This window comes from Cydia pomonella, chromosome 4 (genome assembly GCF_033807575.1).
Source record: "Cydia pomonella isolate Wapato2018A chromosome 4, ilCydPomo1, whole genome shotgun sequence".
NCBI lineage: Eukaryota > Metazoa > Arthropoda > Insecta > Lepidoptera > Tortricidae > Cydia > Cydia pomonella.
In genome coordinates, this window is record NC_084706.1 from 18,388,966 (window position 1) to 18,414,690 (window position 25,725).

At 37.2% G+C, this 25,725-nt stretch overlaps 2 protein-coding genes across 2 annotated transcripts; one reads left to right on the forward strand and one right to left on the reverse strand.

The window, feature by feature from the left end:
* Nucleotides 1–1,950: 1,950 nt before the first annotated feature.
* On the forward strand, nucleotides 1,951–17,759 carry LOC133517213 (COP9 signalosome complex subunit 3). The gene is made up of 9 exons (XM_061850420.1): nucleotides 1,951–2,160; nucleotides 2,314–2,468; nucleotides 4,030–4,126; nucleotides 4,526–4,743; nucleotides 7,972–8,169; nucleotides 9,081–9,233; nucleotides 11,308–11,439; nucleotides 13,904–14,086; nucleotides 17,623–17,759. The coding sequence occupies exons 1-9, from the start codon at nucleotides 2,103–2,105 to the stop codon at nucleotides 17,695–17,697; spliced, it is 1,269 nt and encodes a 422-aa protein (XP_061706404.1). The 5' UTR covers nucleotides 1,951–2,102; the 3' UTR covers nucleotides 17,698–17,759.
* Nucleotides 17,747–22,375, reverse strand: LOC133517214 (uroporphyrinogen decarboxylase). Its single transcript, XM_061850421.1, has 7 exons — nucleotides 22,212–22,375; nucleotides 21,847–22,134; nucleotides 20,912–21,070; nucleotides 20,513–20,656; nucleotides 19,264–19,419; nucleotides 18,727–18,894; nucleotides 17,747–18,106 (listed from the first exon to the last, which is right to left on the reverse strand). The coding sequence occupies exons 1-7, from the start codon at nucleotides 22,227–22,229 to the stop codon at nucleotides 17,963–17,965; spliced, it is 1,077 nt and encodes a 358-aa protein (XP_061706405.1). The 5' UTR covers nucleotides 22,230–22,375; the 3' UTR covers nucleotides 17,747–17,962.
* Nucleotides 22,376–25,725: the final 3,350 nt, after the last annotated feature.

Below are 25,725 nucleotides of genomic sequence, written 5' to 3' on the forward strand. Positions count from 1 at the left end.
TTGCGATACGCAATTAGGTTCGATATTTAAAAAGATATCGAATACAAAAAAAGAAAGTTCATCGTAGACGATAGTGGATGATATCTATTCATCGTAATAGATCTTTGTAAGTACCTAATATTTTTTCTTTAATAATTAATTTTGAAGCCTGATCAGTAATATATGATCACACGCCATATTGCGGAATTACATTGGAACTAAATATTTCATACTAAATTGAACTGTCACCCTATATCACATGAGAAAAACAGCGCCCTGTTGACAATGATCCTATATTTCTGGTCTGGCTTTATGTATTAAAGTGTTTTGTATATTATACCGGGTATTGTTTTGTTAATCTTAAAAAAAAAAACGAACAAAACACGTCTTTCTCCTCCAGGCGCTCGGTGAGTAATGAGAGAGTTGAGAGACAGAGCAGAAGCAGAATGTGAACACGCACTGCCGCTCGCGCTACCGGTCCTTTGACTGCCGCGCAAAAAACTGCCATTTTGGGAAGCGCCGGGCAGCGCGAGTGGCAATGGCAGTGGCATGAGAAGTATCGTGCTTGTGTAAGCACGAGCTTGAGGACGAGTGTGTACTCGTCCTGCCCATTTCCCTGCTCACTTCAGCTGAATGTAAACAAGGTATATTACAATAATTCTCTTCCGCTCACCTGGCAACACTGTTGGTACCTCCGGTCAAAGAGCATATAATCACTACGTTTTAAGAGATGGGACTTCCATACTAGCAAGTGGAATCAGTTTGTTTCGCAAATCATTACCAAAATCTACGACAAAGAACTGTTAAGGAACCATATTACCAACATAACCGATTTAAATAGTGTAGTACGCTACACGCTTGCGATTCTTATCAATATCGATAAAATAGGGAGGGTTGAAACATAGGCTCCTGTCTACAAATTTTGTACTCGAAATCAGGTTAGCATCAGGTCCACATTTAAGTTGTATGTTATATGTATAGTGGATAGTTCTTTGAGTGGACTAATGGTCGGGCTTAACGTGGACCCGAATTATTTTAATACCGTTTTAAAGTCGCGTTTTTTATTTATTAAAAGCTTTATTTTCAAAATTATCTGCACATACATGTTTCAATAAATGTAACTTTTCTATGGGAAGATGTATCGTCAGGTCTTCGTTCCCAACAATTTTGACCCACTGCCTGCATCTGAAAACGTGAAAACATACAGCCTTGGAGAAACATGACTGTATCTACAGTTTATATTCCAAGGGTTTGCTAAACAGATGATCAACTGATTATTTAGCGCTAATATGCATCTATAAATCATGTTTTTTGGCATCCAGTTATTAACAATCCTCTAACTTTTTATGTATTTATATGTCTGTTAATCATGAGAACCGGTCTGGCCTAGTTGGCAGTGACCCTGCCTATGAAGCCGAGTTCTCAAGAAATTTCACATATTTAATTTAATTATTTACACTGATATACAAATAAAACTACAGTTATCGATAGTTATAGTACATCCCTAGTTCACAACGAAAAGGAATATAAAATATCTAATTTTCGATGTGTTTATGCCTGCTGACCCAAAATAAGTTCAAAAGTATCTAAAGCAATACTTACCGGTCTTCATCCAAGGGAAATTTCGCCATAAAATCCCTTTTTTCGTGATTTTCTCGAGTGGCTTGCTTGCCACTTATTTTACACTTAGTAAACCGTTTTCTCGCTGGCATTGTAACAAACTCGCTCTTTACTCTGATCACGGTTGACTATTTTCGATTTTTTTACTAAATAATAAAGAAATTACAGGAAATACCCGAACAAAACATTGAAGCCTTCAGAACAAACAAAACAATTAGGCTGAAAGTTGACTTAATGTAAACTTGACAGAATAAATAGCACTGACGTTTTCTTTTTCTTCGTTGGCAATGATTTGCGAAACAAACTCCATACAAAACTTTTTTTGTTCCTAGTTGCGTCAGCATGCCTCCGGTCCGGTCAAATTGTCAAATATCTGAATGCGGATTTGCGGAATTGATTGCTTCGCATTTTATTTATATAAATAAAATAGTTTAATTTCATAGATCAGTTCAATACGTGATTTGTATAACGTTCTGAGAGCAATTGAGTCATACGAATAATCGATGATGGCATCGCCACTGGAACAATTTGTGAACAATGTAAGGGCCATGTCTGGATCTGGTTAGTTGAATTAACACTTTTACTGTTTGTTGACCATAATTACGGTCCAGACTTGCCATCTTTTCGCAACCACTATGGACCTTTAAAGCCTACAGATGAGTGTCTTACTATTTTTGTTTAAATTATAAATATGACATTGTGTTATTTATTCAGGGAACTTTCGGGAACTGTGTGACATAATTGGAAAGTCAGACGAAGTTCTTCAGAGGAACAGTGCCCATCTTACTACTGTTTTGGAGACTCTAGATATTCAGCAACATTCGCTTGGTGTTTTAGCTGTCCTTGTTGCCAAGTTTTCACTACCCCAGGTAAACATTATTTTAAAACTTTATTGTAAATTTTATAATATAAACAGTACATCATTGTATAAACAAAATTACAATGATTATAATAACATGCAATACATAGTCTGTCATTAAGTTCTGTTACTAGGTTTTCAACTGGTTAAATATAAAATAAAGCTTAAATCAAAAAGTATAAGCACAGTTTCATAGCTTATTTTGTAATGATCAAAACATGATATAATAATATAAAATTCAGATGGAGAATTTATGGGAATCCTTGGTAAGCTCCAGATTGCCTGAAGATGTAAACATGCGGTCAATTTATGAAAATTATACTTCACAAAAGTGTGTCCAATGCAATCTTGCAACTTTGCCAGAAGGTTCAATTGCTTGTTTTAATGAGGCCTCTATAGTACCTCAAATATTGTGTCCACAATTTTTTTTACTAGTTAATACTGAAGATATTCCCCTCCAAACATTACATATTTTTCAGTTTCGCACGAAAATGTAAAGATTTAGACAAATGTGCAGGAGGCAGACTTGGAAAACTATGTATTTAATCAAAGAAAGCCATGTAAACTATATATTAAATTAAAGATTAATAATCAAGGTATCTAATTGTGCAAGGCTGAAACTGCACAGTTATATTATATTATTAAGAACTAAATAGCATTTAAAAATGACATGAACAGGGAGCATTCTTTTGATATGCTTTTTACGCTTTTTTTTCCAGTTCTATCAGGAATTCTGCAAAATCAAGAATGTTTATTAGGTTGTATTGTAAGCTTATCACTTATCAATAAGCTTTACAACTATATAGTTACATAATATACAGTTGTGTGCAATATAATAGTAGTACATAAGAAAATGTAAATTAAGGGAAAACTATAACTGATCAATAATATTGTATCTTTTTATATAATTATTCTGCATTACTTGATATTGTTTCAAAATTAACTGCAACCTTTACTTAAATAATATTGGAAGTAAAAAAAAAAATATCATGAAAATCGGCTGTTACGTGTTTACTAAGTTGCGGAAATTCCTATAAAAACGTAAAACCCTACGAAAAAAATACAATTGTGTACTATAATTTGTAATTTAGAATCTTTTCCATTATTTCCAATCAAAGCTTTAAACCCAAGTCATCCAGAAAAAAATAAACTTTTCTATAAGACGATCTTCGTCGCAGAGTGTACTGCTATTATATTGCACACAACTGTACATGAGCTACCTATTTCCTTTTATTCCATGGAAACTCTGGTAACAGGACTTAGTTACCCATTAGGTACTTGATGCAGATGGTGCTACAATTGTGTGACTATCAGATATATTTTCAAATTTAAAGAAATAAATAAATAATTTCTTGATCATGATAATTTCATATGGGAATATGATGGGAATATTTTCTTGTTTACTTATTGCTATTTTAAGTTTTTGAATTTTTTTTATGACACCCACTACTGGAGCTGGCACAGTGAGCCTTGTTTGTCGCTTTGCCTGACTTTTATCTCCTTTTAGAAAGGCTCTTTTTGTTAAGTTTCCTGATCTATGAGCTATGTAATCACTAATTTTATTGTTTCAGGGAAATAATGATGTTGACAGATCTGTGATCTTTCAACAAATCCATGACTTTATCAATAACTGCAATGGCGAGCAAGTCCGATTTGCACCTGATCTGTGTAAGTATAGGTTTATGTCTCTAGGGATAGAGCTTCGTATTCTGAAGCTACGTAAAGAAGGTTCATTCATTATATAACAAGCCCCCTGCTAAGGTAAACCGAAGGTGTCTAAACGTTGCCGATTGGACTGAGCTCTTTGCTAAGATGCTAAATATATTTTATATACTTAGTCCATTGTTCAGTAACCACAAAACTCATCAGGGATCATAAACAACGTGTGGTCAGCATTTTTGTGAGGTCAGCACCAGATCTGGTGTAGGCCATGCGGCGCGTCGAAATCGCGGAGTGATTTACGCCTGGTATTTGTGTTTAACACACATATTAATGAATTACCAACTGTTAACACAAGTTCAGCCTATATTTTTTCCAAATAACATTCATTTATGGTTTAATTTTCAGACGCTGACCTTTGCCACTTACTGACAGACCATCTTGTTGATCTCAAGCAACCGATTAGAGGTATAGAAATTCTAAAGAAGGCCATAAGGAAAATACAGCTGTTTGACTCCCAGCTGACTTCCATACACGCCGACTTATGCCAGCTATGTTTGCTGTCCAAGTGCATGAAGCCGGCGATTGAGTTCCTAGATACCGATGTTACTGGAATTAGTTCTGAGGTAACGAACGCATCTTTCCTATAGGGCTTGTGCACAAAGCAAGCGAGGTTCGATACGGCACAAAGCAAGGGGGGTCACGAAAAAATCACGACTAATCACGTTGGGGGAGGGGGGGGGGGGGGGGGGGAGGTAAAAAAAGTAGCCGAAAAAACCTCTCGTGATTTGTGCACAAGCCCATATCTGTAGGCTCCATAATCAAGTAAAAGAGTGATAACCAGTGATCGGAATAGGTAGTGCCATTTCGGGTGAATGACCTTAAACATTAAACATAACATGGATAAGCCTTGGGATTTCGGGACTCGTATTTTTTCACAGTGAATATTATTGACCTAAATTAAGAAGATGCAAAATAATAAAAAATTGTCATTATAAATACGTCAATTATTTATTCAACATAACTTTTAACAGTTACAAATTACAATCATAAAATAAATCGTCAAACATCAACATTAGTACACATATGTATTAAATCAACGTTATTAAAACATTCGTTATTTTTTACTATACAAATTAAAATTATACAATACAAGAAATTATACACAAAAATAGAGGTAAAAAATAAGCGTCTTATCACCTATAAGTGATCTCTTCCAGTCAAACTTTACAGATTTTATTTTACATCGTTTATTCCTTGCTTTCTTTAAAATTGTAATAGCAAACGATTATTTTTTCAATGTTCTCAACTGGCAGTCTATTTCTCTTGACGTCTAATATCCATTTATATGTGGAAAACGATCTTTCAACCTCCACTGATGTCAGCGGGGCAAATTTGTAAAAGGAAATATGTTCAGATGCGGTTTCTTTTGAAATATCTCCTGCGTATTCTCTTATAGTATCTAAATCCGGGTTTCGAGCCATAACCCCTTCAAATTTGTTTTCTATGGGTAAACTATTAGACCAATTGATTACCATCCTAACTTGATCAAAATCGATTAAGGCATCGACCATTGACATATTTCGTTCCTGTAAACGAGTTAAGGCCACCTCTATTATATTAAAATTTTCGTGGATATAATCTAATTCTTTTTTTATGTTGGGTTTTTCAAGCACTTTTTTAGCCTTTTTAATTGAAACAGCATCTGATGTTCTTAATCTTGACAAAACTGTATTTATTTCAGTGAAATACTTCACGTAGTAAGATACTGCAGCGAGCCAAGTACCCCACCTTGTAATTACTGGCTTAGGAGGTAAAGGCAAATTTGGATACATTTCCGTTAACAGTTGCACTCTACTAGGAGACTTTAAAAATGCTTTTTTCAAGTTAGCTATCAGGGCGTCTACGTCCGGATATTGACATCTTATTTGCTCTGCCACACGAGGCAGAGCATGAGCTAAGCATGTAACGTGTTTCATATTCGGTAACACACTTTTTAAAATTCGCCCCGCCTTCAACATATACGCAACGCTGTCAGTACATAAGAGAAGCACATTATCGAGTTGATTTTCATAGCCTTCTCCCCACATTTTTTCTAAGCAGTCTGTAACAAACTTAGCAATAGTCTCCCCATTCACTACCGTGAGCACTTTACACGCCATTAAATAAGTTTTATGAGAAACGGTTGCATCCAAAGGTTTCACCAAGAAATGGACCACGTATCTGCCTAGAAAGTCTGTCGTTTCATCTAACGAAATCCAAATTTTTTTATTTGCCACTTCACTGCGTATAGCTGCTATTCTGGCTTGATAAAACTTGTCCAGGTATACTTTTCTTATTGTCGATTCACTGGGTAGAGTACGTAGAGGCTGATTTGTACAAGTGCAGCAAAAATACTTCTGGAAGAAGGTTGTGAATGCTGGATTTTCGATTTGAACCCATGGGATATTGCAAAGTATGAGGAACTCGATCAGATCAAAGTAAAAACTTTCATTTGGTTGGTGATGTAATCCTTTGTGTACAGGTCCTTCGATGTGTCGCTTCACTGTACTCTTTCTGCATCCAATATTAACGTCACATTTAGTACAATGTATTAAATGTCTTGTTGAATCAAACTCTAAGTCGGGATAGGATTCAATCCAACTCAGAATAGTTTCTTCATTAGCTCGCCGAGGCATGTTTAGCTAGATAAGAAGTTCCACTTAGTCCAATCACAAGTAAATCAGAGTCCAATTAGGGATAGCCAACGTCGTCACAATAAGATGATCGATCACAAAGTCCGGTAAACAAGCCAAAGTCGAATTGAACCAACCATGAGTAATACGTGCGAACTTAACGAACAGAAGAACATAAGTAATCTTAAAATACTTGCCTTGTTTAAAACATTATCTTTCAACTAAAAAGAGATAGCATGACAAATATTGGCATCTGTTGCTACTGTCCCACCCTGCCCCGAGCTCTTCATAGAGGTAAACAATAGAAAGTTATCTCAAGGTCGAACCAGATAATTTAAGTAAAGATAATTTAAGAATGCACTTAGAAAAACAACATGCAAATGCAAAAAGATAACTGATAAGACGTGCTTATTTTCTTTGTTTGCATGGATGTCAAAGTTAGTGTATCTACTTCATATTTTGTCGATGCCATATTCTATAGTAACCAAAAAAAAAAATCACACAACATTTCTGAACTAAACATAAACTTAAAATGTTTCATATGAAATCCCGGGGTTAAAAGCTATGTCCATACTAAGCTTACGCACCGAGTTCCCGTGAAATGGCACTACCTATTCCGATCACTGGTGATAACACAATACTAGAAGAAATACGCTTCTCTCATACAAAAAAAAAATAATTTACATAGAAACAACCTGCATGACAGCTTTTATCCAAAATGCCCCTGACCTGGTACCTGTAGAGGCCCAGCTAACGAAGAAGGGCCGCCTTGAATGTAATTGTCGCCGTTTCTTGGAGGAAGAGATGGGTGTATTGGGAGAGTTAGCCCTAACTGCCAGGGCCAAAGTCATTGAAATAATATGATTCAAGCCTTATCTACACCCCAACAGAGATTAATAGGATGAAAAGAAGAAGATTATGCTCTCCTATTTGCTTGGAATTGAATTCTGGAATGGAATTCATTCTAAAGTGGCCATGCACTTTTGCAGCTCGCATTATGAGCAACACCGTATAATATGACACTGATGTATTTGTGTGTTATCTTGATTTTCATTGACTTTAACAATGTTATTCAAAAAATACTGTGAGATGTTTTGTGAAAATTGATAACTAGGTAGAAATCCCCTTAAAACATTGCATTCTAGTAATTTTTATACGTATCTATTTGATATTTTTCAGCTGGGCGGCAACAATGACTCGAAACATTTCCTCCTATACTATTACTATGGAGGAATGATTTACTTGGCAATGAAGAACTATGAGCGAGCCCTCTACTTTTTCGAAGTTGTAGTGACTGTACCCGCAATGGTTGTCTCTCACATCATGCTTGAAGCCTACAAAAAGTACATTTTAGTTTCACTTATCTTACATGGAAAGGTGAGTTTTTATGAATCAAATTTTGACAGTATGCATGTAGTGTATAATCAATAGGTTTAGCACAAATACGCCGCAGCAGGCTCAGCAGTACTCGTCCTTTTCTAATTACTACAGTTTACAAAAAGGGTAGTTCGGTTCGGGTGCACTCGTATTCAGAGGCCACTTTCAAGTCACAATTGAATAAATGTTGCCACAGCTAAACATGATATGCTGCTATATTTATGAAATAAATGTCATTATTATACATTTTGGCGTGCTAGTTTATTATATCACTTAAAAATGTTTACTAGCAATAAGTAGGCGTTATAAACATGTGAAATTATGTTAGGCTATAGTACATTATGATACAAGTCGGCGGAGGCCTGGGGAGGGGGGGGGGGCAGACGCCGCAGAGGGGCATACATTGTATGTGAAATGTGAGGGCTAGGTGCCTGTACCTGCCTACGCAAAAATAGGAAATAAGCAACGAATGGCGATAAATTAAAACACGACCGCAGCGAGCTATTAAAATCGACTAGAGTTGCGAATTGCCTATTCACGGTATTCACACATAATATATCGTACAACATTTTACAGTACATAATATATAACCCTTTATATTATCGACATAGTTACGTAATGTGCTAAATATCGCACTAGTGGGGTCAAGTAATATAAATTACCATAGGTACTGTAATATAAATTATTTTTAAATTTGGTGAGGACCAAGCGAAATTAAACTTTAAGCTAGTTATAGTGATACCTCTGTTTAAATATATTATGTTAATAAAGATCTAATAACTTTAACCTAATTCAGACATGAGTACATTTTATTTATTGACTTTTTTACAGTACTTCTTCCTTGTGTTATAAAAATTACTATATACGTTTGAGTTCTTAAATTTATTACTTGGCTTATCCCGTCATTGCAGATTCTTCCAATGCCGAAATACACATCGCAAGTGGTAGGAAGGTTTCTGAAGCCACTGTCCGTAGCTTACCACGAGCTGGCAACATCGCAGCATGCGGCCATCAAACACCGCGAGACCTTCGTCAGGGACAAGAACATGGGAATAGTTAATCAAGTATGTGTTTATGAGGACTATTAGTTGTGCCCGCGCGGGATTCTTCCCTGACGTTATAAATAGGCGGTCCACACAGAACCAGCTGCGCTTGCGAGGAATTGCCGCGGCAATTCGTCCGAGGCAAATGCACGTGAGGTCGCAATGACTCGCCTATGTCTCACCCGTCTTTAGTAATTAAGACCAGCCGTGAGCGTTGTCCAAAGCAGCCACGACCACTCTGAAAAGAGTGTACGAATTGAGAAGAACAAGAGACCTCAAAAGGAAAAAACAGAACCCTTATAGGTAGGATAACAATCAACAAAATGTTGTTATCCATCTGCCTGTCAAGACCCTTTATCTCGAGAACGCGTGGAGGTATCGAGTTAAAATAAAACCATATACTTGATATACTCAGGTCTACAGTCCCTTGAAACTGTGAAACAATCAAACTTCTAAGTTGACGTAACAAAAAGAGACAGCCGTCTAGACCGCAAGAAACGTACCTATCCATATTTCGATACTCTCAAGGGCATCAAAATGTAAAGGGTACTTTCTGTTGACCTAGAAGTATGATAGATATTTGGCAAGTGTTATCGTCTTACACTACAAGTACAGAGTTAAATCTGAAAACTATACAAGGTGTAACAAAAAATAGTGGGGATATCTGTTTAAGGGTGTATTCGGTATCGTGTTCCGATTTGGGAACAGTATAAAACAAATTTTTAGACGCGAAAATTTCTTTTTTCGATTTTAGATTAGTAATTATAATTGTATAGGTGACCAAATCTGTATGTACAGTTTTAAAACTTTTTATAATATGTGCCTACAAATTTCTACAAAGTAATCTTCAAGCTTTCAAACGTTTATTCTATAAAACCGGCCAAGTGCGAGTTGGACTCGCACAGGAAGGGTTCCGTACCATTATCTATAATAACCGGCCAAGAGCATGTCGGGCCACGCTCAGTGTAGGGTTCCGTAGTTACTTTTCCGTCACAATAAGCTAAACTGGAGCTTAAAGTATAGTAAATTGTTAACCAAGGGATGAAACGGTACCTTTCACCCGAGTTAAACAAATAGGCAAATTTGTATAATCAGTACCTAATTAAAGTAAGTCTTTTTACTATGAAGGGAAAACTTTTTGCGATAGCTAAAAAACAGCTAAACTGATCATGTCCGCTATAGTTTTCATTTAATGTCTTTCTTAAGCTCTACTTCCACGATTTTTTTTATATTTTTTGGACCTATGGTTCAAAAGTTAGAGGGGGGGGGGGACACATTTTTTTTTCCTTTCGGAGCTATTATCTCCGAATATATTCACTATCAAAAAATATTTCTTGAAAACCCCTATTAGTTTTGAAAGACCTTTCCAACGATACCCCACACTCTAGGGTTGAAGCGAAAAAAAAAAATTCACCCCCACTTTACGTGTAGGGGAGGTACCCTAAAAAAAATAAAATTTTTAGATTTTATTGTACGACTTTGTCGGCTTTATTGATTTATATATCCATGCCAAATTTCAGCTTTCTAGCACTAACGACCACGGAGCAAAGCCTCGGACAGACAGACAGACAGACGGACATGGCGAAACTATAAGGGTTCCTAGTTGACTACGGAACCCTAAAAACGGTCACCCATCCAAGTACTGACCTCGCCCGACGTTGCGTAACTCCGGTGATTGGATGAGAACCTCGAGATTGGAAATAAATATTTATTTTATTCTGTTTTTAGTATTTGTTGTTATAGCGGCAACAGAATTAAATACATAATCTGTAGAAATTTCAACTGTCTAGCTATCACGATTCATGAGATACAGCCTGGTGACAGACGGACGGACGGACGGACGGACGGACGGACAGACGGACCCTACCTAAAAAAGTACCGTGTTAGCGTGAGATTTAAACTTAGATGTCTGTAAAATTAAATACAATACCCATAGGTATTATATTTATATGGGTAGTTTGTATAATATTCTTAACACAATGGAAATTGGAATCAATTAAACGTGGATGAATTAAGGCCTTAACTTAGTTACCATATTTATTTGCAAATCACCCTCATAAAAACTAACACTAACTGTTCATTCGTCTTATTACAGGTTTTAAACTCTATGTACAAGAAGAACATTCAAAGGCTAACAAAAACATTCCTGACGCTTTCCCTAAGCGATGTGGCGGCCAGGGTGCAGCTCGCCGGCCCGGCGCAGGCCGAGACCTACATTCTCAATATGGTAAACAGAGTTCATTCCTTTATACTCCTGTGGCCAATATAATAGCAGTCTATGAAAATATGAAGATAAAGGGAAAAAAGGAAGCTCAAGGAAGCAGGAGACTCCATTGTAGATGCAATAGAGGTTCTGGCGGCGCGCTTGCTGTCCTCAGATGAGGTGAAACGCCTTCAAAGGTGTAACGAGCGACAGCAAACGGAGATAGCCGAGCTGCGGGCGGAGTTAGCCCAACTTAAGGTGGATCTACGGCAGCGTGAGTCAGAGAGAGTACCCTCTCCGATGCAGACGCAGCCGACTGTACCTCCTGAGGAGATAGCGGAGCCATCACTAGAGAGGGCAACCATAGTTGCAATGATGAATGCCCGCTTTGATGCGCTAGAAGTGGAAGGGAGGTTATTCGCCGCCAAAAACTTACGGCCCCAACTGGCGGCCGATAAAAAGAAGGCGAGAGAAAACGAGGCACCCGTGTTAGTGCCCACCAGTGCTAACAAGAATAAAAACAAGACGCTAGCAGTAGCACCTGGCAAGGCGAAGGCAACCCCTACAAATCCTCCTCCAGCACAAGAGGGTCCCAAAGGTGGGAAGCTACCAAATAAGGAGAAGGCAAAGAAGGGGAGCTCGAAGCCTGCTGGAACATCGGCCCCGAAAGAGTCCCAAACACTACCTCCTGCACCCGCTTCCTTGGACCAGCAATGGACTAAGGTGGTCAGAAAGGGGGCTAAAAAGAAGGTCGCTGCGCAATCAAACGTACCAATTTATTTTTTTCTTTTTCTACTGCCGTATATAATTATTTCACAAAAAAATCTCGATGCGAACAGAAAACCAATAAAAAATTATCAAATTACTGTCTGACCAAATTTCTCCATAGTAATTTGTATGGGAATTTTAGTTGTAAGTCGGCACAGGTTCTTGTTACAGGAATGACCTGAAATTCATTCATGCGTTATTAATTTCTGAAAATCGTTAAATAAGGGACACCCTAGTAGGTACTTTAGGGCGTAATTGACAGCTACTAAAAGAAACTGCTATTAGTCTGATGTCAAATGTTTATAAAATATTTGCAAAGACAATACTAAACAGACTAACAAACATACTTGACGAAAATCAACCAGAGGAACAGGCTGGGTTCAGGCGCGACTTCTCGGTGCTAGACCATATATTCACTGTACGGCAACTAACAGAAAAATGCAAGGAATACCAAATTCCACTATACATAGCATATGTTGACTACAGCAAAGCCTTTGACTCGCTCAAACATAATAAAATTTGGGAAGCTCTGAAAGAGCAAGGTGTAATTTCGAACTACATAAGAGTAATAAGGAACATATACGAAGCGAGCACTGCTAGAATACAGTTAGAAAGCAAGGGAGAAGAGATCAAAATAAACAAAGGAGTACGACAAGGGGATCCTCTTTCTCCAAAAATATTTTCTGCAGTGCTTGAGGGAATTTTTCGGAATCTTAACTGGCATAGAAACCCCAATTACGGACTTAAAATAAATGGTACCACTCTTACACATTTACGCTTTGCAGACGATCTAGTGTTAATAGCAAAAACAGCCAAAGACCTGCAAATTATGCTTAAGGAACTAGCCAGCGAAAGTGAGGTAATGGGGCTGCGAATGAATGCAGAAAAAACTAAAACAATGACGAACTCCAAAAAGACACCTATAGTAGTAAACCAGGAAACCATTGAGTATGTGGATGAATACATATACTTAGGACAAACAATATCCATGGACAACCAGATGGAAAAAGAGATTGCTAGAAGAACAACTAACGCATGGAAACGGTACTGGTCAATGAGGGAAGTTATGAAGAACAAAGAAATTAGTGTAGCTACAAAGAGGAAGTTGTTCAATACATGCATTTTACCAGTTTTAACCTACGGCAGCCAAACTTGGACTCTAACTAAGAGCAACTTAAACAAACTGCAAGTATGTCAAAGGTCCATGGAAAGGAGCATGATTGGAGTTAAACTGAAAGATAGAATAAGAAACAGGTTTATTCGATCCAAAACACGTGTGGAAGACGTAACAATTAAAGTTAAAACACTCAAATGGAGGTGGACAGGACATATGATCAGGGGCAAAGAGAAATGGAGTAAGAGAGTTATATGGTGGTTTCTAAAAGATAGAAAAAGAAAACATGGACCACCAAAAATGAGATGGGAAGACGAGATCGTAAAATTCGCAGGGAGACACTGGACCAGACTGGCGAGAGATAGGAAAAAATGGAAAGGGATGGAAGAGGCCTTTGCCAAATGGCATACAGACCAAACCGATGTTGTCTGAAATAGTAAATTTTATGTCAAACTAAATATTCAATAAGAAATGTACAATTTAAACTTAAATTGTCTGAATAAAAGGCTTATATTATTATTATTAATTATTATTATAAAAGAAACTGCAGATTAACTTCTATTTAAAACTTTAAATACTTTTACTTTACTTAATTACTATTTGCAGATTGAAGAGGGCGAAATATACGCCATGATTAACCAGAAAGACGGCATGGTGGTATTCCTGGACAGCCCGGAGAAGTACGCCTCGCCCGAGACGCTGTGTGTGCTGGAGCAGCAGATGGCCGCTTGCACCAAGCTGCACCAGTATATACAGGAAATGGATGAGCAGATTCAAGTCAATCCTCAGGTAATTAGCAACATGAATGAATTTTTTGGAATATGGCAATCCATTCTACTTCCCGTTCTTAAATATTTCCAATAAACTGTTATATACGAGTATTGTGCCCCAGAAATTAAGAGTAATACCTACCTTTATTTTTTACCTGGGGCGGAATGGGAACTTTTTTGAAATAACGTTTAAAAATCAAAATTAATAAAAAAAACATTTGTCCAAGGTCATGTTTAGCACGGTCATAAACGATAATAAAAATATAATATAAATTAATATTATATATTGTTGGCCTGGCCACTGGTTGTCCAAATGGTAGAGATTCCTCTTAGGGATAAGTTCTAAGACTTTTGGCCGCCGACGTATGTGCGACAACTGTCAAACTCAAATCACGATTTTTCTTACTTGGATTTTATGCCTCTTCTACTATTGATATAATAATATAATGTTTTGAGTCCCATCATAGTTTAGGTACTTTATACGGTTCATAGCGTTGGTTAAGACTCGAGTCCTTTGAGTCCTCTGCTTTAAAACTCGACTCAGTTTTGCAGACTCTTTTAATTAAGTCTAAACTCGAGTTCTTTTTAACTTGTTAGAGACCAGAGTCCTTTTCAGAGAATACTAAACTTTTTTGCATATTTCGAAATGCTTTAAGTAATATCAAAAAGAATTAATTATAATAGAGAGGTAAAGTCTAAGAAAAGAATGTGCCCCTTATTTTGACATCTAAAACAGATGGCGCTCTACTGCCCCATATGTTTTGAGGCCACTGAATTGTCAAACGTCAACTTTTGACAAACAGAGTTACCGCAAAATGTATGTATGGGATGGCGTTTCTCGATTACCTGTCAAATTCGCAGCTCGAAATTGTCTTCGATTGTACGTATCTTACTCAATCAATGTATCTTTGGCACAATACACAAATCGTATGATTTAAATACCAAAGGAGGGTGGTCAGATTGGCCTATTGACCAATAAGGACGAGCGATATGTCACTGGATAGCTTATTCAAAGTTCTAAAACTTTTACTATGGCAGGTAATCCCAAATCTTTGTGTGAAAAAAGTTATAGCTGCATAAAAATGTTTAATGATTTGAAACGTTACTATGTACCTTATTAGGGTTCCGTAGCCAAATGGCAAAAAACGGAACCCTTATAGATTCGTTATGTCCGTCTGTCTGTCCGATTATTTCACAGCCACTTTTTTCCGAAACTATAAGAGCTATACTGTTTGAACTTGGTAAGTAGATGTATTCTATGAACCGCATAAAGATTTTTACACAAAAATAGAAAAAAAAAACAATACATTTTGGGGGTTCCCCATACTTAGAACTGAAACTTAAAAAATCTTTTTCATCAAACCCATGCGTGTGGGGTATCTATGGATAGATCTTCAAAAATGATATTGAGGTTTCTAATATCATTTTTTTCTAAACTGAATAGTTTGCGCGAGAGACACTTCCAAAGTGGAACAATGTGTCCCCCCCCCCCCTGTAACTTCTAAAATAACAGAATGAAAAATCTAAAAAAAATATATGATACACATTATCATGCAAACTTCCACCGTTAATGCGTTTCGAGGGACGATGGCAAGAGACCGGACGGTATGACCCTGGTCCCATGGAAGATGGGTCGAGTGCTAGTCTGGGACGCCACATGCGTCGATACACTGGCACCGTCCCATCTACCAAGAACTTCGGCCAAGGCTGGGGCAGCTGCCGAGGCGGCTGAAACCAAAAAGATTTTCAAATATCGAAGTCTCGGCCCCCAATACCACTTTGTGGCGTTTGGAGTCGAGACACTAGGGCCGTGGGGTCCAAGCGCCAAGATACTTTTTAAGGAAATGAGTAAAAGGCTCATAGACTCTACCGGTGACCAGAGAGCTGGCAGCTTTCTCTCGCAGCGCATTAGTATTGCCATTCAGCGAGGGAATGCTGCCAGCATCTTTGGCACAATGCCGCGGGGGCCTTATTTAGATATATTTTAATTTAGATTAGTTTTTACCATTTTGTTTTATTATGTGCTGTATGTTTCCCATTAAATGTAATTTATACACCGAAAATTGGTTTGAACGAGATCTAGTAAGTAGTTTTTTTTAATACGTGATAAATGGTACGGAACCCTTCATGGGCGAGTCCGACTCGCTCTTGGCCGCTTTTTGATACTAAGTTCCTATATCGCTTTAGAATATGAAGGTTTTCTTACTGTTGATGATTTTGATTTTGTCTGGGCAGGCATCCCTCTTGGTTTGCACCTGATCTCCCAGCCGGGATTTATGACCTGCTTCGAGGGTTCAACATGGTGTCCCACTCTCAGCTGTCATCGGTTTGTCTTTAGAGGGCCCAGCTGTCGAAGGCTCCTTCGTCTCCGGTTCAGCCACCTGGGCTGGGGTTCCGGTAGGTACCCCGGCTTTTAGTGGCCGTTCCAGCTTCGATGGCTCCTCCACGGCCATGCCACTCCCTATCTGTTTCGCCCTCCTTAGTGCTTCAGCATGTGCCGTCTCATCTAAGGAGTTCGTTTGTTTATGATTTGTTTGTTTTTTTATTTAGATTTTTATTAGTTATTGTTGCCATTAAGTTCCCACGAGTAGCTAGGGATATAAAAGGTTCATTCCACGCAGAGCCTCGCTTGCGTAGACAAGGCTATATAGAACGGGTTTCGCCCGGCACCCGAGGCCTATCGTTCGCGACTGAGCTCCCTCTCAGCCATGCATCCATCGGCACGGTGAGTCACACTTTGGATTAGGGTTTTTGGGGTCGAGGTTGTCTCCTCCAGGAAAGAGGGGATATGGATAAGAGGATCAAGACGGGAAGGGGGATTGGGAGGGTTGGTCTAGGTAAAGTTTATTAGGAAGATTAGGGGTATAAAGGGGGAAGGGATAAATGTATCGTTTTCATGGCCCTCTTCCTCCGAGCCTACCCACGCAGGATAACTTTCCGCTGAATCTACTTTGGTCCCTTGACGTCGTCTCCCATCATCCGGTCCGAGAACAAATCTCCTACCGGATTCCAGAAGAGTAACGTCTGGTTCGCTAGTCGATTCGTCAGAAATGTGTCCACGTGAGGCGGAGGCTGAAAGAGTGGAGTGCTAAGACTAACATAAACCATATATATATATCAGTAAAAAAATTCTTATTGAGGGGATGTTTTTATTTTGCCATAACTTATTTCACACAGCGATTTAAGATTTCCCGCCATACAAAAAGTTTTAGAATATGAAAAAAACCTTTCAAATGACATATGGCTTGTCATTATTGGTTTTTAGGCCAAAGTCCATATGAATCTGGGCATCTTCCTTTATTTACTATTATTTAAGTAAATCTATAAAATTGTTGACGGATTCTTTATTATCTAAAGGCTAGAGTCCTTTTGAGTTGCTCTTAAAAAAGACTCAATAAAGGGCTCGCCTCGGGAGTTGAAAGACTCAGAATGTTTTTAAGCGCCGGTTCTCGTAAAAACGAGTCCAGTTTTTCAAATTTAGATTCAAAGACTAGTTCCTACCAACACTAAGTATGTAGGTATGTGAAACTAATTATTTTGTCTTTTTTTTTTCAGTATGTGAAAAAGTCGGTTGGAAGCCATGATGAAGAGATGCCCGGAACAAACACAAAAACAACTTATTCTATGTAATTATAGTATCTAGGACTGTAAATACAAGTTTTTCTTTAATAAAACATACTTTTCAGAAACAATATCCCATTTATTACCAAAAGTAATTTAACAATAAAAGTAATATAACAACGAAAACCGGCTAACTTAATTATGATGAGTGAGACATTCTTTGTCCACCACCCTATATATAGTTAGAATTTTTTAAGATGTCCGCATGATAGGAAATAGCTTTCAAGATTCGGACATCTTAAAATAATCCAACAATATATGGTGTATTACTTATTCAAACTGCTTCATGGACAGCTTCGGTAAATGCGGTCATACTCTCCAGTGGAGTCTGCGGGGTTATCCCATGGCCTAAATTGGCAATGTATCTGTGCTTGCCGAATTTTCGCACCATATCTATTGTCATTTGTCTGATTTCCTCCTGCAAAGTAAAACTGGGGTTAGGTAGATTTGATGTAATCAATAATAACGTTTTAGAAACACTATATTTGGTGTTTGTTCTTTAAGAGAAATGTTAACCCTTTGACCACACCTTGGACAATATTTCTTACCATACGTCCCATGCAACTTATATTAATAATTAAGTAAGGGTGTTGTAAGAAGTACTCTAAGGGACACTTGCACCATCCCACTAATTCGACCCGGGGTTAACCAGTTAAACCTGAGTTACCTCAGTTACCAGTACAATTTCACACTGGGTTAATGGTTTAACCCAGTGGTGGTCAAACTTTTTTCACGGAGGGCCAGAACTGCAGAATAAATATATTTTGATTTGAAACCGTCGTTATGATCGTTGTCGTGAGCCATATACTAATTATTTCTAAGAACCGGCGGCGGGCCGGATGAAACCCTTGCGCGGGCCGGAGCTGGCCCGCGGGCCGTACTTTGCCCACCACTGGTTTAACCGGTTAACCCCGGGTTAGTGGGATGGTGCAAGTGGTGCTGAGATTACTTATGTCTCTATGGTTAAGCTTACAATATAAAAACAGTAAATTGCGTGCCATCTGCATTATGTTTTTAAACAAACGAATGAGCACGTACCGGAGTTTTATATAAATCTTGAGGGTCAAGGTTGCCTTGCAACGTGATGTTGTCTCCAACAATTTTCCTAGCTTCTATAGGGTCTACAGTCCAGTCTAATCCGAGAGTTTCATACCCTAGTTTAGCTTGTACATCTAAAGAATGTCCTCCTCCCTTTGCAAATACCGTCTGGAAATAAAAAGTTATTTTGAGCTATTGTACTACCTACTAATATTATGTTAAATAACTTTGTAAGTTATTTAAATTGTTTTGTATTTGCTATACCCTATTCAGGGTCCATGTGATACCGTAAGAAATGTGTAACTACTACCTAAAAATGTACCAGGGAAGCAAGAAATAAATGAATACTGAATATGAAGATATTTACTGACATATTAGTAAAACAATAATAATAATCTAAGGTACTTAACACATTGAGTGCCGGGAATCCACTCGGTAGATTCTCTTTCTTTTCTCTGTAATGTTCGTAGTTGTTTCCTCTGCAAAGCGGGAAAACGTTGCCAGTGAATGTGTTAAGTGTTAAAAGTCTAAGTTTACCATTGGAACATTTTCCAAATTCCTATCCTTGATTTTTTGAAGCACTCCGCTTCTAATGTCTTTCAAGTATGGCGCAGAAAATTCAAGAAATTGTTCCCGTGTAAGATGGTCGGCGCTGGACTCGAACACTTGTAGCAATTGAGCTCCACTTTCAACCTGCAAGTTAACAAACGTGGTTGTCAAGTGGATTCATAAATTATTAGTCTTCTTCTCGTAGCTTGGCAAGTGGATGACTAGTCAATTTTTTAGTTAGATAAAATTATTCCGTGTATTAATAGAACACTGGTTACACTGGGACTTAATTGGCATTTTTTATGAATTCGTGTGAAGTGTCAGGCGATTAGTTTTATCTCTTAAAAGAGATGAAAATGTCAACAGGTAAGGGCTGGAATCATGTATACTCTCTGGCAAATATGTTCTAGGTCTCAAGTGGTAAGTTTAATAGGCAATTATTGGTCAATTACATAAAATTAATTACAAATTTAATTAATGGATGCTAAATATTATAGGACATTATTACACAAATTGACTGAGTCCCACAGTAAGCTCAATAAGGCTTGTGTTGAGGGTACTTAGACAACGGTATATATAATATATAAATATTTATAAATACTTAAACACATAGAAAACACCCACGACTCAGAAACAAATATCCATGCTCATCACACGAATAAATGCCCTTACCAGGGTTTGAACCCAGGACCATCTGCTTCATAGGCAGGGTCACTACCCATTAGGCCAGACAGGTCATCAAATGGAGATGGGCTGGTCATGTGGCAAGGCTCAATGACGGGAGGTGGACAGGAAAGTTGACCAAATGGAAAGGACCTAGAAAGAGAGGACATCCACTGGCCAGGTGGTAGGATGAAATTATTGCTACTGCAGGCAAATAATGGCAAAGAGTAGCAATAGATAAAGTCAAGATGGAAACAGCTGGAGGAGGCTTTTACTCAGAAGGGAAACAGTAGAAAAAGAAAATTGTTTGTTGTTTTTGTGTTTGTACACGTATAGTGGACCTGTTAACCAAGCGCAGTAATGTTTAAAATGGTTGAGAAAAAAAAAGGTATGGGGGGGTGATTTGTCGATAAAATTCATAGTACCTACTATACATGGTTAATGGCTACACTACCATATACAGTGTGTACCAACACACTGTATATGTATCTAAGCTATAAAATTCTCTGAAGAACAACCAAGATCTAATAAATAATAAATAAATAAAATGTATATGTTACATAAAACCATGTACCTGCATGATTAAATAATCAATAATGACCCTCGTCAGCAGACTGAGGAGTTTATGAACATCCTTAGGGTACTTCTCTAACCACTCCTTAGTTTTAGACATGGTCTTACTACCTCCTCCTTCAATCATGTATCCCATTAATGTAAACTGGAATTAAAAAAACAAGACTTTTTCAATAAAATTTTAAAAGTCCAGGTCTGTTGGCAACAAAATTTAATGTTTATTTTTCACCACAATGCATCTCCAAAACACTAGCACAATGCACTTAGTTAGCAGTGAACTTAAACTGCCATGACACTAGACTCTAGTGCGCTTCATTAGATACAGCATCCCCTAAGCAGATCAAAACATATTGAGTGATTATTCAACTGAAACAAGAATAAATCAATGTTTGTTACTGACCGGTGCACCTGTAAATCCAACTAAAGGTACTTTTCCTTCTATTTTGTGTCTTGTCAGAGTAATTGCCTTGCCTACATACAATAATCTGGACACTGCTCCCTCTTCTTGCAATTGATCAATTTCTGAAGGTCCACCAAGAGGCTTAGGAAAAACTGGGCCCTGAAAATTAACCAAATGACAAAAACATTTGATTTGTAAGAACATACTAATATTATCAATGTGAAAATGAGTTTGTCATTCATGCAAAAACACCAGAACAATTGTTGCATTCCTATCATTTTATAACTCATATCATAATACAGGCACCTCTTTCCAATTATTTTGATAAGAGATTTCTGTAATAAATTGTTATGCAACAAGTCCCTCAATGCTGATAAGCAAAATTTTGCTCTTATAATGATGACTGTCAAGTTGAACATCTAAGTTAGTGGTGGATAGAGGATGTGGTATACATAGGGGGTAGTATTTGAACACTTATCCTTGAAATCTCTTAATTGTTCAATTAAGAGGGAAGTATAGCACATAATTGTCCATAAAAAGAATGTTTTTTCACTTATAAATATATTCCATTCTCCATTATTTTGTAGTATGTAATTGACACAATGAAAAACTAGGTTTATAGACTTTCAATTTAATTTAAAATTTGCAAAAAAAAATATTTCTTCAAATAAGCAAAACCAATAAATCTAGAATATATTATGCTGAAGCGATCAAAATCAAAGTGATTTGTGAAGATTTAGTTAATGGAAACTGAAATTTCATAGAAAAAGTATTATTTCATTAGGATCACAAAGCTATTCCTCTAAAGGTCTATGACCTCAGGAATTAAGTGTTCCAAATTTCATATTTCTAAGTATGTTTTTTATGTCTCAAATTTAGATCCCTGGGACTTGAGGAGTCAATTACTGGCTGAAAAGTGGTTAAAAAATACCAACCAATCCTGGGTGCATTTCCACAGTCATGCCCAAAGCTTGTGGTATAACAAGTATGTCACTGAAGATGATGGATGCATCTAGATGTTCATATCTTCTCAGTGGTTGTAGAGTCACTTCGCATGCGAGCTCTGGGGTTCGACAGACAGTGAAGAAATCGTGCTGCGCGCGGACTTGTTGAAACTCCGGCAAATACCTACCGGCCTGCCGCATCACCCACACAGGAACTTTATCTACTTCTTGTCCTAATGCAGCTCTTAATAATCTGTCATTTTTAAGTTTAGGGAAATCCTGTAACCAGGAAAGCAATAACATAATAAACAATAGAAATCATTTGTGTAAAAGAAGCAACAATAAGCGTTCACTACCTTATTAGTATACTCCATATTAACGGTTTGAAATAAATGTAGAAAATAAAGTAGTTTTATCAGTGAAACCAATTACTCGGCAAAACTTATCGAAGTTTTCTTTGCTGTCTTTAGTCCGATGTCCGATTTGAATTGTCATAGTTTTCATTCATAGTCTTGTCATCTTGTGTCTGTCACTCGACTGACACTGACAGTGACAGTTCAAACATGCGGTTTGAGTACCGAATTAAAACGTTCATAAATAAAATATTTTTCAAGGGGGCTTAGCCTTAATAAAATAAAATAAAAAAACTATCCGTTAAAACGTATGTTTTTATAGTCTGACAAATACAACTTGCCACTCAAGCACTAATTACATCCACACTTGAAATCAGTCCCTAGGGCCTACCGCGGTAACCGAATTTCGCAAATTGCGAGGATCTTTCTTTTTTATTCTCACTAAGACGTAATTCGAGTAACAGAAAAATGCCCGCCGATTTCATTAACAATAAGTATTTTAAATGTAAAAATTCTTTGTCTCTAATTGCCAAAAATGTTCAATGTTTGATATTTTTGCATATGAACCATTTTTTTACATTTAAAATATTGTTAACGATCTGCTGATATTTGGTGAAACGGAAAATACTTTTGTTCGTGCCAGGGCTATACTTACTTTACTCTTACGATATTCAATGAAAATTCGTTTCTGAATGGATTTGTTGAATCCTTTATATTCTGGTAGAGTTAGGCCAAGCTAAGTTGGCAGCGATTTTGATAGCCCAATAGCCCAGATGATACAAGGATTATTTAAAGGTCATAATCTCATAAAAGTTTGATGTTTAAAATGACACTTGCACGGTCTAGGCCTCAGAGCATAGAATACTCATATATATAGGCCTATGGTCCAGGGGGCCTACCGCGAAAACCGAAATTCGCAAATTGCGGGGATCTTTCCCTTGTACTCTCACTAAGACGTAATTAGAGCGACAGAGAAAAACGCCCGCAATTGACGAACTTAGATTTTCGCGGTTATAGCCCAGGCCATGTCTAGGCTATCAAAATCGTCGCCAACTTAGCTTGGTCTAACCCTATACTCCTGATTCTAAAATTAACACTCATTTTACTTAAAATGTGAATTGAAAGTACCCTCAGTAAGTATTAATAATGTTTTGTAAAATAGGTACCTATCTACTTATTTTAGGTACTTTCGTCGTAGGTATTCGAAATTAAAAGAAAAGTGTTTAAGTCGGGTGAAAAACATATCTATTCTGATTCGAACTATTACTGCTCTCACTGCGTTCGAGCGCCATAATACCACGTCAGAGTCAGAGGGCCTACCGGGAAACAATATCGTTATCTGCCACTATGTATCGATCGAATATTATGCAAGAGTGATAGAGATGCATGTAACGAAATTTCATTTTTCTCAGAAGTTCCTTTCATTCATCCCTATGTTAACAAGCACTTCCGGTTTTCAATGTCATGACATAATATAAGATCAAAATATAGGCATAAAATATATGTTTTAAGGGGGTTGTTATCCATATATTTAGAAAAACCATCCATAGCAGGTACAAATCAGTTTAATGTAAGTAATTTAAACCATTTACAATTAGACCATAGTGCATTTCTCTCAAAAAAGAAATACAATCTTATTTTCTTATTGAGGCTGATCTCACTTATCAGTACTGATACAGAGAAGTGTTCAAGAGAGTAGATCAAGTAGGTAACTACTTGATCTACTTATTTCATAAGTAAAAGTTTAAGCATGTAGCCTAATCGTCTGCCACCACTGCGGACAACTGGGAATCACTGGAATCAGTTTCTACTGTTGCGACTGTTTACAAAATATGTAGTTCTCGGAGATTGGTCTAAACCCCAGGCTAACACATGTAAATCTTCTTTAGAGAAAACGAAGCTTCGTTTAGACGACTTGTCGCTACTCGACTCAAGTCGTTTGTATGCCTGGCATACATTGTTTATGCAATTCATTCTCATAATGTGTGTCTATGTCTAATATGCTAATATTTTACTATAATTTTACATGGATACCTATTTAAATTATATACCTACCTACTAGTACAAAATGAGAATTTCTCTTTAAAAATATTATTGTAATTTATTTCCAGTCATTGTCATTTATATTAATATATAGAATTTTTCTTAGAGCGTCTAAACATCGGTAAACACTTCGTACCTTTCGGGCAAATTATCTAGTACTTATATTCAACTCAATCGCCCACTGGCATGGCAGCGCCAAACTTTGTCGGACAAAATATCTTCCTGTTTAAATGACAAACGTAATTTTCTAATATAATGAAAAGAAAATATGCTAGCCGATAGAGTATTATACAAAGATTGCGAGATGCGCGTCTACCTGCTCGCGCGGCTAGCGGGCATAAAAAATATAAATGAGAGGGGTCCGCGATAGTTTTTGTCGAAATGCCGCGACACAGTGCGACCTTTCACAATATGTTTTTTATATAAAACCCTTATCCCACTTTCCTATAAAGTTTATTCGCGTGAACCCAAAGAGGATGCAACTCGATTTCGTGTTGGAAGTTTTATTTTTCACAGCAACCTGTTAGTTTTGAGTTATTCCTTATTCTGCGCAAACAATAATTATCGTATGTAACGCTTCCCTATTACTGAGTTAAAATTGGTTAAATGAGACATTCACTTCGTTATTAGAGACCTAGACTATATTAAGGTACTTAGAGTATAATATTGCACATTAGGTACCTACATCTTTCAGGCGTTTATTTTTGTGCATAAAAATCTAATTCAAGTACCTGTATAATTATCTTGGTACAAAATTCGAGCGATATCTTTATAATTCTACCGTAGATAAATAAACATATATTTTTTATTGACAAGATGGAACGGAGTTGCATCCACATTCATGTCACGATATGTTTTTGCAGGTAGGTAGTTACCATACTATACGCGTTAGAGGCGAGACACAGGTGCCTCTATGACTTGTGCATTCTTTATAATATTATATTATAAATACACACGTTGTTGGAGTCTTCCCAGGTCGATCCTGCGACTTTAAAGACCCGACGCTTTATAAAAAGTAAGTTTAAACATACTAATCATATCATTGTATTTTTGCTAAGCCGCTGTGAAAAAAGTCGAATAGAGTTACATTACCTACGTGTCAAGTAGATAACCGGCAAATGACTTATAAGGAATATTAGGGAGAGATATAGATTTATTACTTTTTCGGAAATAATCAAGGTAATAAATCTTGTCAAATCTGCCTGAAGCTTCCTTCTGCAGGTCAGTGTGGGAAAGTTTTTTTCTCGAAAGAACAAAAGAAATATACAAAAGATTACACGCAATAATTTAGACGGGGCCCGTTATATCGAAAAAAGTTAATTTTACAAAAACGTTAATGGTTCGCGTATCTGCAATTATTTTTTGTTGAGATTCGTTTTTTCGTGCAATTCGTTATCCGTTATATGTCCAAGCTCGGTGGGCTCGACGGGGAATGTTAGACGAATTTTGAGGTGTTAATTTAACTAAAAACTAT

Coding starts and splice junctions, on each gene's coding strand:
- LOC133517213 (XM_061850420.1), top strand. CDS start 2,103: ATGATGGCATCGCCACTGGAACAATTTGTGAACAATGTAAGGGCCATG. Junction 2,161..2,313: donor AAGGGCCATGTCTGGATCTG/GTTAGTTGAATT, acceptor TTATTTATTCAG/GGAACTTTCGGGAACTGTGT. Junction 8,170..9,080: donor CACTTATCTTACATGGAAAG/GTGAGTTTTTAT, acceptor CCGTCATTGCAG/ATTCTTCCAATGCCGAAATA.
- LOC133517214 (XM_061850421.1), bottom strand. Junction 21,071..21,846: donor TGGAAATGCACCCAGGATTG/GTTGGTATTTTT, acceptor GTTAATTTTCAG/GGCCCAGTTTTTCCTAAGCC. Junction 18,107..18,726: donor AAGATTTATATAAAACTCCG/GTACGTGCTCAT, acceptor TTTACTTTGCAG/GAGGAAATCAGACAAATGAC.